Source organism: Sesamum indicum, linkage group LG6 (genome assembly GCF_000512975.1).
Source record: "Sesamum indicum cultivar Zhongzhi No. 13 linkage group LG6, S_indicum_v1.0, whole genome shotgun sequence".
Taxonomy (NCBI): Eukaryota; Viridiplantae; Streptophyta; class Magnoliopsida; order Lamiales; family Pedaliaceae; genus Sesamum; species Sesamum indicum.
In genome coordinates this window covers 8,153,194-8,170,344 of record NC_026150.1, presented here as the reverse complement: position 1 = coordinate 8,170,344, position 17,151 = coordinate 8,153,194, and the positions used below count along the sequence as shown (strand labels likewise).

Genomic DNA, 17,151 nt, shown 5'->3' with positions numbered 1-17,151 from the left:
GATGTGTATTATATTTACAATCGACCTCTGAAAAGTAGATATTACAAGAAGTTCATTTTGAGTTTTAATTTAGGATTTTCAATAATTTATTCTAAGTCAATACCAATTTAAAAAAAATAATATTCAAGAATAATAATGAAAATTTGCTATTTTTTTTTTCCTTTTATTTTCACTAAATTATATCCTAGGTATAAAAATCAACGGTGGACTATAAAATATTAGGCTTGTTTACTTTTTCTTTGTATTGGATAAGTGAGTATTAAGATAAATTCAAATTAAATATAAAATATGATTATACAAAGATTGTTTGCTTTGTTTATGGATAAAAAAGTTTGATCCATTATTTACTACGGCAAAATATAAATACTTTCTTTAAAATTTGTTATAATTACAAATACTCCACGTTGTTTGAAAATTATAAATATCTCCTCAAATGAAAAATTATTATGTAGCCTATTAAATGGTGAAGTGAACATTATTACTTTACTCTTGTTGAATTTTTTTAAAAATAAAAATATATTTAAATAAATCTAAAAAAATTAAGGGTTTGTAAAATAATATTTTATAGAGAATATTAGTCAATAAAAATATTTTTTTAAAATTTTAAAAAAATATAATTAAAATTTATAACTTAAAAGGGCATTTTGGTTAGCTCACCATAAAAATTAAAAACTTAATGAAAGCTAACAGAATGTGCCCATTATTAGACGAACTTTAAAATCAGGGAGGTATTTATAATTTTTCAAAAACTAAGAAGATATTTGTAATTAATATTTTAATAGCCCATCAATTGCCCACTAAATAGCAAATATACATGCCTTTTTCCCTCTCAAATGAATATATAATGTCATACACATATGTTTGTATTTATTAAAAACATACTCACCCTTATTAAAATATATTTTATATATACGTACATGTGTGTGTATATAATATATTTTTTTAATTTTTTTTACTATTTGCATATTGCAGGGTTCATATTGAAATAATTTGAAAAGGATTATACTTCTGGATCATTTTTACATGTTACCATACTTAATGTATTTCAACTAAAACACAAGACTGTATTCTCAAGTGAGATCAGACAACAAAATATGTCAAACTAAACAACATACGATGGATGAACGGAATAGTTATCATTTTATTTTCTATTTCACATAATCCCATCACCGATCAAACAAATTACATATGTCTAACCAATCAATAATTATTATTACAGTATATTAACAAATACTATTAAAATAAATCGACATCTACTGAACTCAAATCCATGACCTATTTGATATCAACCTCAATTTCACCCATTAACTACATAAAGAAACCATCACTATGTTTGGTTTTGATTTTGACCCCATCTTTGAGATGAGCCAAAATATAGACTATGTTTGGTTTGCTTAGTTTTGTAAATTTTGAATATATTTTTGATTATCTTAAAATAGTTTTAATTACTTTTTCTAAAAAATATAATTAATTAAAAAATAATATTTATTTTAAATCACTCACAATTAAATAAATTATATATATTTTTATACATGTATATATATAAGAGATGTGATTTGACAATGAACAGTACTTTTTGTCTTCTCACTATCCAACATCAAACACACCATACTTATTTTATATTATCTCTAAAAACAAATCCAAACATACACACTATCTCTAACTTATTTTTATTTATCTTTGTTTTTCTCTCTCTATCTCCACAAAATACCCCAAAACAAGTTAAAAACAAAACCAAACATTATGCATGTTTCTAATGATTTTGGCCCATAATCTGTTTGTGTGAAAATTAGAGTTAGCATCGAAGAAGTTTTTCCTCCACTTTTGATCCAATTTTCAGCTATGTGAAACTACCATAATAAATTGTTCTATAATCAAAATAAAACATAGTTAAAGATTAGAATTATAATGTTATGAATTAAATAACATGAATGTCCAAAAAATTTGCGAAAGAAATAATTTAATTCAAGTTACGGGGCAATATAATCAAAAGTTGAGAGACAAGGGGTCTTTATGTAATTTGGCAATGCAAATATTGGACGTAGATGATATATCATTGTTATTTAGTCCGAACAATATTTAGTATCGGGCTCTGCAAATTGTGCCAACCTCTACATAAACAATTCACTAGGTTGGATTGAGTTAAGAGGATTTTTAATTTTAAGGGGTTATTGTGTAAATAGTGTTTTCTCCAGGGGCTTTTTTGCAAACATTCGTTTCATGTGTGGCGGTGCCGCGCCGCGGTTCCTTTTCCGTTCCTCCCATATATATATATATAGCGAGACCACAATTGTTGGGCGTAGAGAAGGCAATTTTTCAGTGTGTTTTTCCTGTAAATCCTGAAGACTACTGATAACTATGGGAAATGGTATTTCTTTTGCAAGAATTAATTTTGACATTTGACACCCATTGAAAGATAATGTAAAGTTTGTGTTTGCGCACACAGAGATCGGGTGCAAAATTTTCGATGTTGATACACATAATCTGATGAAAAATTGCTTTGAATTTCAGGTGACAAATTTCGACCCTACAAGAAAACCAAGTTCTCCAAGGTTCGGTGAATTTCTTCCGGGTTTTACTGTATAACGATATTGATACTTCCTTGAATTGTTTTAATGGGAATGGTAGAGGTTGTTTTCGAATCATTCTAATGTTTGTAAATTGAAGGAGGAGTATACGGCTTCAGCTGCTGCAGACTATGATTCCCACTTCAATGAAGATTTGGATGATGATCTTCGCGATGGTACTTATGCTGCGCTGAGATTATCCATGTTGTCCTTCTGTTTCTTTGACCGCGTTGATTTGGATGTGTTGTATTGATTTAATTGTTTGATTTTTGGCATTTTAGGTGAGGGGAAAAAGAGGGATTTCACAAAGTTGGAACTTAAGCCCGATCACGCAAATCGCCCATTGTGGGCCTGCGCAGATGGTCGAATTTTCCTTGAGACTTTCTCCGCACTGTATAAACAGGCCTATGATTTCCTCATTGCAATTGCTGAACCCGTTTGCAGGTATAATCTTTATTTGGGGCGGTTTATACAGTTATGCACCTCGCATGGTCGATTAGCATTATGTAATCTTGGCAATAGCTGGTTGGAATCGCAAATATGTTAATAGGTGTCCCCATGGTTTTAGCTGTTCTAGAAATAATTTTTGGATGGCAAACGCTGATATCAAATTACACCAGTCTGTGGATATGACACCTAATAGGGTCCTAGACACATCATGGATGTTTCTTGAATGAAGGAGACTTGTTCAGTACTTGATAGAAGTCCCTTACATTACGATAATAACTTGCAACGATAATGGATGGAGCTCCTCAGTACCTGCTATTTTCACCCCTTATTCTGCCAAAGGTCTTAAGCAGGAGGGAAAGAAGCTAAGCAGGACAGAGCTAGGTAGTTAACAACTGAGTTAGGCCTACTAGTCTATACTAGTTGAGGTAGCTTCATCTGGTGGTCAAGCAAGGGGAGGGGAAGCCATTTCTCTGATTCCTAGTCCTGGGCTTGGAAGAACATAAAAGTGTAAGGGCCAAGGACATAGCTGAGAGGAATGGTGTCTTCTCCCTAGAAATAGGAACTAACTAGGGAGTGAACTCCTAGTCAGAGGGACCAGCGAGAATAGAGTGTCTGACCATCTCAGTATAGGGTTCAAAAATTTTGAGAAACATACCTGTCTAGGGGTCTCTTGAAAGTTTGTAAATTCTGAGTGTTTCATGAGATATTTCTACAAACAATTTTTTTCAAGCACTTTCATTGTGCTTTGAAATTGTAGCTTCGTTATTAATGCTGCCAGATCATGCATCAGACACAGCCAGCATCTAGAGTCTAATTTGTCGAGTATCAAAGAAAAGGTGCTTTTCTGATTATTTTCATCCATTCATGTGCAATCAAACTTATCTTAGTCCGACGAATGTAGATCTGCAGGATATTGGCAATTGAAACTTGTATGGATTTTAAGTTCCTGTATGCAATCTCCGTGATAAAAAAAAATACATTTAATCGGTATTTTTTCCTATACATATTCGGTATTCCAAATCAATACATATTGGTGCGAAGTTCAGTTTTTCTATTTTTATGTTTTGTTCTGCATTTAATGTTGTCATCATGGAGCTGACCCTATTCTTCTCAACAGGCCGGAGTCAATGCATGAGTACAACTTGACCCCACATTCTTTGTATGCTGCCGTCTCAGTGGGACTAGAAACTGAGACCATTGTTTCTGTTTTGAATAAGTTATCGAAGACCAAGCTTCCAAAAGAGATGATTGATTTCATCTATAATTCCACTGCTAATTATGGTAAAGTGAAGCTCGTGCTGAAGAAGAATAGATATTTTATTGAGTCCCCTTTTCCAGAGGTGAGATATTATGGTCCTGTCTATTTCTGGTGAAAGGACCATATGTAACACTTATGGTTATTTTCAGGTCTTAAAAACGTTGCTTAAGGATGAAGTTATAGGGCGAGCTAGAATTTTCTCTGAGGTATATGCTTAGTGAAATTTGTTCACGATGATCCAATCTCTTACAGTTAATTAAGTAGATCTTTTTCCTCTACATTTGGCTGATAACTCAACAGCTATGAATTGCTGTTCTTCAGGGAATTCATGGGAATGATGGATTTACAATTGGCAAATCTGCGGGTGAAATAGAAGGTGCCCATGATGAGTTGCTAAATGAAGCAGAGTTGGCTGCGGTAGCTGAAGAAAAAGAAACTCATTCCTTTGAGATTGACCCTTCTCAGGTCTGTTGATGCATTTATACGTATTTCACAATTTCCATCCATTCTAGTGTGAGTCTGTGCGTATTTTCCTTTCAGCAGCTCTAGATCACATTAGGTTTCCGTGTTATTCTGCTCCCTATAGGGTGGATTTGTTGTATTACATGTACTTCATCAAAATATAGCCAAAACAATTCATCTGATTAGATTGTTTATTCTGTAGAAAGTAATATCAAAACAGTAGTTTATTGAGAGATTGTCTTGAAGTGATGTTGTTTGAGGCAGATAGTGACTTAATTGATCTTGTATACCTGCTCAAGGTTTGGAAGCATCAGATTGAATTTGTTCATTTTCTTGTCTGGACTTTTATTTTTCCATGCTACGGTAGATATGTATAATGCATGCATATGCATGTCTATACAACTATTATAGCAGGTAACTTAAGTGACGAGATGAGAACATTAGTATTTTTCCTCATATACAAGATTAAGATCATGTTGAAGTCTGGTGACTGTGGTTTCTTAGGCGATTTTCTTATTATACTTCTCAAAGCTGCTGGGTAATTTGCTTTTCATATATTTCCCTTGTACTGATTGATCTAGTTTAATTGAGTTACACGAAAAATTGCTGTGCCAAAGTTTTAGATCTTTCCAGATGGTCATATAGCTTTAACTAGTTTCCCTTTCTGCAGGTTGAAAATGTAAAACAACGTTGTTTACCTAATGCTCTAAATTATCCCATGCTGGAGGAGTATGACTTCAGAAATGACACTGTAAGTGTATCCCGGATCAGGAACTTGAGGGAAACAGGAGCTTGAGTTTAGAAAGGACTGCTTGAGCAGCTATATCAATTTTATATTGTACTGAATGTTGAGTCAATTGAAAAAGTTCTATTGACTGTCATGATATTGCAGATCAACCCTGATTTGGATATGGAATTGAAGCCTCATGCACAACCACGTCCTTACCAAGAAAAGAGTCTTAGTAAGATGTTTGGAAATGGTAACCATCCTCCCACCAAGACCAATCCTATTGTCATCTTTCATTGTTTAACTTTGTGCGTACATTTGTATGCCATGGCCTACTGTTGACCATTTTTGTTTGTTATCTTTCCGAGAAAACAACTATGAAGTGCAAGCTTAGACTTTGAGAGCCTCTAAGTTCGGTGGTTGTTGGAGTAATGATAACTCGTAGATTGGAGCATTGAATTTTGAGAGGACAGCATCCTGCCATTAATTTTAGTAGATACTTATTGTCTGAGAATGTATTATGAGATGGCGATATCCTGTCACAATGAACATGAGAATATCATAATCGAAATTTTAATTATCGTGCTCTCTTTCCTCGTGGCTGGTATAACACTTTTGAGAAAGAGATTGTATTTTGCTAATTCAAGGTATTTCTGTCATTTCAGGCAGAGCACGATCGGGTATCATTGTGCTACCTTGTGGTGCAGGAAAGTCTTTAGTTGGTGTTTCTGCAGCCTCCAGAATAAAAAAGAGTTGTCTTTGTTTGGCTACAAATGCGGTGTCTGTGGATCAGTGGGCTTTCCAGTTTAAGTTATGGTCAACCATTAAAGAGGAGCAAATCTGTCGTTTCACATCTGACAGCAAAGAAAGATTCCGTGGCAATGCTGGAGTGGTGGTGACAACATATAATATGATTGCATTTGGTGGTAAACGTTCTGAAGAAGCTGAAAAGATAATTGAAGACATAAGGAATCGGGAGTGGGGATTGCTTCTCATGGACGAGGTCACATCTTATTTTTGGGTGGTTGATATTTTTATTCTTGTCTTGCACAATTACAACATTCGCCTAGATCACGTGATGAGGTATACTGTTTTCTTCAATATTTAGGTGCACGTGGTCCCTGCACACATGTTTAGGAAGGTCATCAGTCTCACAAAATCTCACTGCAAACTTGGGCTAACTGGTATGCATCCAACAAATTTCTATTAATAAATCCAAAGAATATCATCAATGCCAAGGACTAATCCATGATCAACTGATTTGCAGCAACACTTGTGAGAGAGGATGAAAGGATTACAGATTTGAACTTCCTTATTGGCCCAAAGTTGTATGAGGCAAACTGGTTGGATTTAGTGAAAGGAGGGTTCATTGCGAATGTTCAGTGTGCAGAAGTCTGGTGTCCAATGACAAAGGAGTTCTTTGCTGAATATCTGAAAAAAGAAAATTCAAAAAAGAAACAGGTAAGTAGGGTCCAGGAGAATATGTGTGTGTATATCAGATATAGTAGAGCTATTGTATCAGCTAGTTAGCTGTCTTCTTCTCCCTCTCAGGCTAAAGAGTAAAGGTAGATGGCCATTGCCCTATAATACATGTGTTTTATTGCTTATAGATGTGGCTAAGTCAAAGATGCTCTACTGAGGTGCTCCTGTTTCCAGAATGAACTAAATGAATCAGTATGTACATCAAAGATTTGCTTATCGCATTGATAAAAAACAACTGTAGCATACTGGATATTGCAATCTATAAGAGTTTTTAAAACGTGTACGCTTTTGGCCCTCAGCATGGCTTCTCATATGACGGTGGTCTTTGAAATTTCCATTGTATGTTCCTTGGTTGATGACTGTATGGTTTAGCTCCATTATGACAAGGCTAGAGGCTTTCTTGCGTAATGTAAGCAACATTGTCTAGAAAAATTGTTTTTTTGTAAAAATTTGTGAGTAATAGTTTTATGCATCCCAAGACATTGATTTTCCGTTCCTTTGGTGTCCTCTATTGGCAGTCCATTTCCAACTAATGATAGAGGGATAATAATTGATTTTTTGGGTTATCGTATCTTATCAAGGATTAGAATGGCGAGATTGTTTTACCTGGCAAGAAAGGTCCAGGATTGACCATTACAGATTTGATTTGATTTTTTTATTTTATATGTATTATATATAAATTTTATTATAAAGAATAATCCCTTGAATGCTGTCTCGGCTAATACTTATTTTCTTTGCGTCTTTAGGCTCTGTATGTGATGAACCCTAATAAATTCAGGGCTTGTGAGTTTCTTATCCGGTTCCATGAACGGGAGCGGGGTGACAAAATAATTGTTTTTGCCGACAATCTTTTTGCACTGACGGAGTATGCTATGAAACTTCGAAAACCTATGATTTATGGTGCCACCAGGTAGCAATTTTATTATTCTGTGAGATCTAGTATACCTGTGGTATTGGAATCTTACATAGCTTATGTGTTGGTACGAGGTAATTTGCAGCCATCCTGAAAGAACTAAAATTCTTGAAGCATTCAAAACCAGCCGAGATGTGAACACCATTTTCCTCTCAAAGGTATGTTGCACACTGTGACTTAATTATTAATTACTGCACCTGGAGTTCTCTAAGCAGTTTATCTTCTTCTGAATATTTGAGATTTTCTTTACCTGCTGTACCTGGGATTAAGTATTGATGTTGAATAAATATGGTTCTCTTTACATGCACATCATGTTCGCAGGTAACAAAATCTAGACACTATTGGTTAATCTGCAATTTTCATTGACATTACGATGGATTTCAATTTGTAAGCACAATGAATACGTTTTGCATAAGCATCTGAGATGGATGGGTACAGTTTATTGCCATGTCTTGCATAAGCATCTGAGATGCATATGGATACACATATGCAATACATTAACTCTGGAAAAATATTGGTTATGATAGTAGAAGTCAAGATTGATTTATGGAACAACATAGTAATAGACATGTATATACACATACATGTAATGAAGCTTCAGAATAAATTACAAGGTCATGCATTAAACTTGATTTATTTTAACCATATAAACTACTTTATTTGAAAAGAAGGGAATAAATTATGTTATGGAACTGGAAGATAAACAAAATACAATACAGTCTAAAAAATGTTGGGGATGACTTTAGATTTTTATCAATCCATGTATAATGGAAGAAGAAGAATAATATTATCCTCATAATGTTAGGATAATATTTAGCTTTGACCTGAATGTTTTTGCAAAACTCAAAAGTACCTTATGTGTCCGAAATGTACCTGATCTCTTTTTTTCATACTTGATATCATCGGCATATTTCTTTCTTACTCTTGGAGGTACCATTTTAAGAATAATCTGAAGCTTTGGGTGGAAAAGTAAGAGTAATTTTGTAGCCTTTATCTGTTACCATAACAATGTATCATATGGATGGGTAAAAGCTTGCTAAGCCATATTTTGCGTGGCTCTATGATTGAAGTTATGAACTGATGTGGTGTCCCTGCACATGTCTTCTGTGACAGGCAAACTTGTTTCTTTTCTTTTTTTTTTTTTTTTTTTGAAAAATTATCAGACACGCAGATATATATACTTGGAGTTAACGTTTTATGTTCCTTTAAAGTATAGAAAGGTGTTTACGCGTGGTATAATTTTCAGAAGGTAAATTTTTGCCAGTTCATTTACAGGTGGGTGATAATTCTATAGATATTCCTGAGGCAAATGTGATAATTCAGATTTCATCACATGCTGGTTCAAGGCGTCAAGAGGCTCAACGGCTTGGGCGTATTCTCAGGGCTAAGGTACTTCCATTACATGTATATTACCAAGTTACTTGTACGTTAATACGAAGGACTTGCGTTAATTTGGAACTTACCATAATACAAAATTGTTCCCAGTTTGCTTCTCTCTATTTCATTTTATATAATAGCACCCTTCTTTTTTGTGAAAAACAGAAGGCAGATATCCATTCAAGTTTGATCTGTGCTTGACTTCTTCTCAACAAGTTAATTAGCATGATACTCCTCGACCATGTTATTCAAGTTGATGTTCCACGTTAGTACTAAAAAAGTAATGTTAACGCTGAAAGTTTGCTGTTCTTATGCAGCTTCTTGAAAATGTGATATTGGGTGTGGGACACTATACATAATGGTGGGTGTTGTTGGCTCCATAGATGAGCTTTGAGGAGAGTCAACAAAAGAGAGGGTTAGGAGAAGTTTATCTTCTTCTGATGTCTTCCCAGCATAGTTTTCAGTAAATAAGTCCAGGATCGAGATATTAATTTGAAAGAACAGGGATAACGGGAAGGCTGGATGGGAGGATTTTTGTTTGAGTGGGTATCACTTCTATCTAACATACGATGTTGACTTCCATCCCAACACATCTTTGTAGAAGCTGTTTAAATTGATAATATCTGGTTCAATGTGAAACTTAGTGGTTATCTTGACAATGTATTTCTGGTGTTCTTTTGAGTTTCTACATATTCTTATGTACTTTGTTTATGTATATTATCAGAACAAGTTTCTTACTCTGATAATGTTAATGGTTGATAGGGAAAGCATCAGGACAGAATGGCAGGAGGCAAGGAAGAATACAATGCATTTTTTTACTCACTTGTATCCACAGACACTCAGGTATGATAGTCTTTCACTTTACACATTCAGTTGCTTTTCTACTTCATCTTCAGTTCACTAAATCTGTTCTGCTTATTTGATGCAGGAAATGTATTACTCTACCAAAAGGCAGCAGTTTTTGATCGATCAAGGTTATAGTTTTAAGGTACAATATTTTTCATGCCCAGTAGATAATTTAACATTTGAATGTCTTATAAGTTTTTACCTGTTCTAAATGGTTATCCAGGTGATCACGAGCCTGCCTCCTGATGATGCAGGACCTGAGTTGAGTTACCATCGTCTTGAAGATCAACTTGCCCTTCTTGGGAAGGTATATATTTGTTATTCACATGATTTTTAATTTGAGATGCTAGTCTCTGACTCGCCCTCCATGAAAGAGGGGAAGTTCTCTAAAAACGCTCACTCTCCGTTTTATCACAAAAAGGTGCTTAGTGCGGGTGACGACGCAGTCGGCTTGGAGCAACTAGAAGAAGATGCCGATGACATTGCTCTTCAGAAAGCCCGTCGCTCAGCTGGTTCCATGAGTGCAATGTCTGGAGCCAGCGGAATGGTTTACATGGAATATAGGTACGATTCTTTAAAGTTTTGTCCTTCAACTATATGTTTTCTTCCGTCTGTTTATGAAGGGATGAAAATTGGATCTTTTCTGACATGTCATGTGGTACTAGTTTACAAGGTTTTAGTTAATCTTGAAATATGGAGGATTAGATTGAGCCTCAGTTCATTGAAAGAGCACAATCATTAAACCATCTTTGAACTCGGTGATATACTTCACTTTTCATGTTTAGCCATAGTAACTTACCATTTGAGGTCCTGATGTTGAAATATTAACAATTCCCGCTGTGCTGATGGCCCAGTGGCTTTTTCTTTGAATCTGTCAATTGTCCAGCTTTTCGTGTTTCTTCCTGGTAATGGTCAAGTATATTGATCGATGATCCCCCCTTTTGGTTGCAGTACGGGGCAGAAAAAGCCACATGGTCAGATGAAGAGCAAACCTAAGGATCCGAATAAGAGACACCATTTATTCAAGAAACGGTTTGGTTGATCATCATGGGATGATCCATCGCCTTCTTGAGTATGTGTGCTTCGCTGATTTAACACTTGACTACAGATGCTATTCCAAAATAAACCTTCATCTTTTGTAATATTTCAAGTGCCCTTTTGTGTTATACAATTTGAAATGCAATGTACTTCAAGTTACATACATCAGTTTGTCCTTTCTCCTTTTGATGAACTTCAGTTGCCCACTTTTCTCCATAACTTTGAAGACAATCCACTGTTTGTTGATTTATCAAACTTTCGAATAAGATGAAGATTTCAGTAAATGTAGTACCCTTATTTGTAACAAACAAAAACCATCTCTCCGATCAACTCTATCACTAATTTTCTATTTATGAACATAGTTCCTCTTATTAGATCCTTATTCAATTTATTTTCATTTAACTAAGTAAATATAGTAAAAATTTCAGATTATGCACACACATTAAGTATACTAGCAGCTAGTTGCTTAGAAAGATGCACATACCACCAAAACAAATAGAAAACTCGAGACTATTTCTTGTTGGTGGAATATTGGCCCATGCACAGACTATAGAAACACAAATTTGCTACTTCTTTGCCCCGCAGTGGGGTCTCAGCCGCCGGCAGTGGAGAAAGTAAACTTCTCCTTAATTTGTCATTTTCTTGGAAGTTGGTTGATTAAGAGATTCATCCCACAAGCTGCTACTAAAGTGAAAGTAAAAGATAGAATTTTTGGTACAGAATTGGGTGTTGTAATCTGTAATGGGATTCTCCACACGTTGAAGAATTTGTTGAAGCTGCGATGTGGTAGGAAAGTGGAAATTTGAATCTAGCATTTGACTGACTGCTTTCCCCACCACATTCAGTTCCTGTCTTGATTCAGTAATCAACTACCGCACACCCACTCCCGCTTGATGTATATTACCCCTTGGGACAAAGAGAGGTGCCTGCTTCTCCCAAACTGTTGCATGGATTGACATCAAGCTAGTTGCCAACTTACGACGGTTACATTACTGATTCTTTTATTAGAATGTTACGAGTTTGAACTTCATTAAAATTTCAAAGTTCTTACCTTATGTGAGTGTATTAAGAGATTGATGGTAAAATATGCAAAAAGTTTGTCATTTTATTTGAGTGTATTATAGGCTAACAATAGCTCGTCACCTTAAAGATTAATTACTAAAATACCCTTGAAGTTGGTTTTATTCCCATCATGATGCAAGCAAATAAGAAGAAAAGAAAAAAGAAAAAAACAATATATATATTAGTGTAAGTGTTGGAAAGGGAAAACAGGAAATAAAAGGGGAGATACGAATGCAAATAATTGCAAATATTTATTGAGAAGGGATAGTGGAGAAAAGAGAGATGAATTTTAATAGAATTGCAGCAGCAGCAAAGGAGGACTGTGTGGGTGAGTGGGCAAATCATGTAAAGTTTTTGGGGAATAATTTGTACTTGATGTTCCATGGAAGAAATTTCCTTGAGGTTTAGTCAACCGCAAGCCATTCGGAACGAACCTACTACCCCTACCCCTATGGATTATATACTAAAATAAAAATTGAGGAGTAACCCCAACGTCTTCTCATGTGATATGGTATACTTATACTTAGAATTCCTTTAATTTTAAAAAATATATATAGTATTCTTCGAGTTTGCTTTTATCTAAGTTCATCTGTTAGTTAGGATTAATTGAAATCGAATTTGTTGATTTTAACAAAAAAAATTCAATAAAAATTGATATCTACTATCGATTGATTTATTGTAGGTTTAATAAATCTTTTTTTGACCAAATTACGCTTATAAGGGGAAAAATATATCTTCTCATATGCATTAATGTGTGAAGATGCATAAAGTAGTTTGGTCAAAAAAGAAATTGTTTAACATGCAATAGGTTAATAATAAATTAATCGGAGATAAATAGATTTTCATCCAGCTTTTTGTTGTTAAAATTTGACTAACAAAAGGATTTATTTATTAGATGAAAACAAAGTTCAGGATACTAGATATAATTTTTTTAACCCACAGTAGTTTATGTGTAATTATATCAAATTTCATGTAGGGCCGTATAATCTCCTAAAAATTAAAAATAGTCTTGTTTTATTTTTTCAATAAGCTGTTGTTTTCAATGAGACCCGATTTGTTATTATATCATTTATTATATTAAAACTTAAATATTAATTAAATACATCGATATTTCTAAATCAACAAATCTATATATTTAAAAAAAAAAAAACCTATATTTCCATGTGTTTTTCCCACATAACTTTTCAGTTAATTTCTCCATTAAATCATCATTCTGACATATGCATTATCTCCTGTCTTGTAGGTGCAATTAATGTTGACAAACTTAACTTTAAAATAAAAGCACTAATGCACCACTCGTGCACATTAATATTTAAGTTATGAAATGATTGTCTTCTTGATAATGGTAATAATATAACAAAAAAAACAACCCTTAATTTTTGAAAATTTGTTAGGAAAATTCCCTTTTCAGTGTAATGAAGAGGAGACAACTTTGCCATCTCTCATTTTCACAGCAGTTTCAACTCCCACAAATGCCCCCCTGGAAAAAGGATTCTCTTACTTTTATTAATCAACCAATCATCTTTTGATGTGTAATGATAGGGTACTAAAATTAATATATTATGTAAGTTCCCAGTACTGGACTGGTCAAAAGTTGTCACTTGGAATCAATGGTAGTTGGACTGATGATCATCAAATTTTATAACCATTCTTTTGCATTTTGCTCCCCCCATTATGTAAATTTGCTTCCTTCCAGTTCTTGCTTGAGCGTGGAGTGAGACTTAACGTTACATTCTTATTTACTGATCGCGAATCTGATTGATGTGTTTTGAGCGGGTGGGATTACAGGGTTGATCAGCTATGTATAGTCTTCTGAAAAAAAAAAATTGTAATATGGTATAAATAATTAATTTGTAGCTTCATTATAATTCTTACGAGACTTATCTTGGTAAAAATCGATCTTGAACGACTGTGGACGTAAAAAAATTTTTACGAATCACGTAAACCGTTGCATTCTGCATTTACGTCCCTTTTCATGTTTTGATGCACGTTTCACAACTTATCAGATGATTTGTTAATATTTCCTGAAGTTTCGGAAAATTTCATTGGTAAGTCATGTAATTAATTGCAAAAGAGGAAAATTACATTGCAATTCTGAAAAAGAAATAAAAATTGACTAAAACGGATAGTTATATCTCTTGTCACCTCACGGGTCAGAAAATCAAAACAGAACGTACGTATTTACATTAAGAAATAATTTATGTAACTTAAAACACGAAACGTAAATGATAAATAACGGGGTGAGATTCTTTGTTTCCATCTATCTCCTTTTTGTGACTCTTGGAGATGCTGATTGCTTCTTTATGGGTTTCATTTGCTTTTTAAACCCTAGTGTTGTTTGATAGGTGTCAATTGGAGCTAAAAGAAAATGTTTGATAGTGTGCTTTCACTGATCAAATGGTCATAACTTTTGAGTAAAGTGTTGAAAGAATTTAGTCAAGAATAAGTCCTTGTTTCTTCATATTTTACTTATTATTCAGACACCCAAAACTTTTTAGTAAAGGATGTCACAAGTGGGGCTAACTATTTATTACCAAAAGCTGCTTCAAGATGCTGAAATTGCTTGTAAGAAAAGGGGTTTTGTCTGTGGATTTTGTTGTAAGATATTTGCTTTCAAACAAGCATCTCCTTTTGCTATTATACATATAAATCTTGTTACTCATTTCTCATTTAATTGTATGCATTGACATTCTCCACATAAATTTGTCATATTTTTGTTTATTGCTTTTGATTGTTATAAATTTTTATTAATTTATTGACTGAAATTGATCGGTGATGTCGTCAAAAAGTATATTTCAAGAGCTTTTATGACAACTCCATTGTATGATCGGTCCTTTCTATTAGAGTTGGCCTACAATACGAACAAATAATCAGGAGTAGGGAGTTTTCCAGCATTACCTCTTTGATCCTGAAGTCGACTCATAATTTCATAACACTCAAAGATAATTAGATGGTTTATGTGAATATAAGTTATGTACTTTGTGAATAAAAGTGGGAGGGGATATATATTAGATTGTTTTTTTTTAATAAAATAAACATATATAGCAATTTTACTATTTTGACTGATATCCAATCTAGAAAAGTTGACGGACGAGGCTACAGGTTGTTATTTGTTATTATTATATTTTGACGAAAGGATTTGAATTTGAAATCTATTAAAATTTTACAAGACATAGGTAAAATGACAGTTGAAGAATGTAAAATTCTTTATAATATAAAATGTCCATACAAATTAAAAAATATATATTATTAGCTAAAATTTCAAAATTCATAACCTTAAATCCAACAATTCAAGGTTTTAGCCAAGTTAAGGTTAAGATTTCATAAATAAGTAGCTCGAATTCATGGGTTCAAGTCCTTCCAGATATGTGGTATTAGTTGTTCAATTTTTTGTGAGTTTATCGTAATTTATGTCATAGTTCATTGTTATATATATGTATTGATCGAATCAATTAATGCTCAGGTGCGCAATGTATTGAATATTGATGTAATCATATAATTACCCCTTCTATAAAAAAAGAAAATTCAATAATTCAAATATAACCTTATTTTTTTCACATATTTGCCCTTCCATAATTCTAACGTTGCATTTAAAACCCTTTCTTATCCTTAAGCTTAACATATGCCCCATAAGTTGGAAATGGGTGCAAATGTTCACTACTTTCACCAACCAAGTACTTTAAATTTGGCATAATTTATTATGTAAAAAATTATTAATACCTCCTCATTTAATAATAATCTAACAATTAACCCAATTTGTTAGTCCCCATTAGGTTTTTTTTTTTTTTTTTTTTGTGGCGAACTGACAAAAAATTGTCATTGTTAACTACATATGAACTATACTTTTACTTATTTTTTAAACTTTTCTGAACTTTTTTATGGGAAAAATGGATTTTTTTTTTACAATTTTTTCATCCAACTCGTCTGATTTTTTTTTAACATTTTTTTTGTTTTCTTAAAAAAATAACAAGTGCAAAGTTGACAATTTCAGACTATCCGAAGATTACATAGTTTTATCAAACATCAGGGGAAGTATTTAAAATTTTTCAAACAATAAGAGATATTTATAATTATGCCAAATTTAAAAAAAATTATTGTAATTGCCCTAATTTTTTCCCAATTAATACTTAAGCATGCTTGCTTTCTTCTTGCCAATTTTCAGCAGCCCAAAAAAGGAAAATAGAAAAAAAAAACCCTAAAAGGACATATTTGCAATACATAGAATCAAGGAAATATCAAGACAAGCAACAGTCATAGTAACATGAATTTGTTTAATGAGAAATCATGAATATAAGCATGATTAGACAGCACTAAAAAGGGTTGAAACACAATTATGCATATACATATATATATATATATATATTAATTAATTCTAACCTAGGATAGGCTCTAGCCTTGGAAATTCCTTTGACTAAACTTCATTTGGGAGGACAAAAAATACCATGTTAATTTCTCAGAAGAAGAATTTGTAAACAATTTGGGATTCTTATTATTATCAAATTTGGGATTCAAAAGATTCATTGAAACGTGGTTATTGCTTATTAGGCCAACAACATCATGATGATTATGAAGCTAATTAATTAATTAATCATCTTAATTTATTGTCCAAGTGCTGTAACATTTTGTTTGCAATGGTCAAATATGTCTCTGGATTGGATTGATCATTGCTCGGGACAAGTGGAAATTTTCATGTTTCATAGGGAAGATATTCTTCTTCTAATGTCCTAACCTCTATGTTTAAATCCTTGTTGACATGTTATGTGAATTTAATATATATTCCGACTTGTGTGTTGATTTTTATATATTTAAGTTTTGATTTCTGATGACAGTGAATCAGCTATAAAGATTTTGACCGACACACATAGCACGGTGAGTGCCACCTTTGTTTTTCCATTACATAACCCCCCAAAAAAGAAAAAGAAAAAAAATAGCGAGATATTACAAGGGTAACGTTGATTTCGTGAAAATT

At 33.3% G+C, this 17,151-nt stretch overlaps 1 protein-coding gene across 1 annotated transcript; it reads left to right on the top strand.

The window, feature by feature from the left end:
- On the top strand, window positions 2,210–11,326 carry LOC105164070 (DNA repair helicase XPB1). Its single transcript, XM_011082626.2, has 20 exons — window positions 2,210–2,368; window positions 2,512–2,552; window positions 2,668–2,743; window positions 2,849–3,011; window positions 4,135–4,357; window positions 4,425–4,481; window positions 4,597–4,740; window positions 5,408–5,488; window positions 5,630–5,717; window positions 6,130–6,467; window positions 6,573–6,648; window positions 6,732–6,925; window positions 7,693–7,856; window positions 7,945–8,017; window positions 9,135–9,248; window positions 9,999–10,079; window positions 10,165–10,224; window positions 10,306–10,389; window positions 10,504–10,646; window positions 11,034–11,326. Exons 1-20 carry the CDS (start codon window positions 2,359–2,361, stop codon window positions 11,122–11,124), a joined length of 2,301 nt encoding a protein of 766 aa, XP_011080928.1. The 5' UTR covers window positions 2,210–2,358; the 3' UTR covers window positions 11,125–11,326.

Coding starts and splice junctions, on each gene's coding strand:
- LOC105164070 (XM_011082626.2), top strand. Junction 3,012..4,134: donor ATTGCTGAACCCGTTTGCAG/GTATAATCTTTA, acceptor TCTTCTCAACAG/GCCGGAGTCAATGCATGAGT. Junction 4,482..4,596: donor GAGCTAGAATTTTCTCTGAG/GTATATGCTTAG, acceptor GCTGTTCTTCAG/GGAATTCATGGGAATGATGG.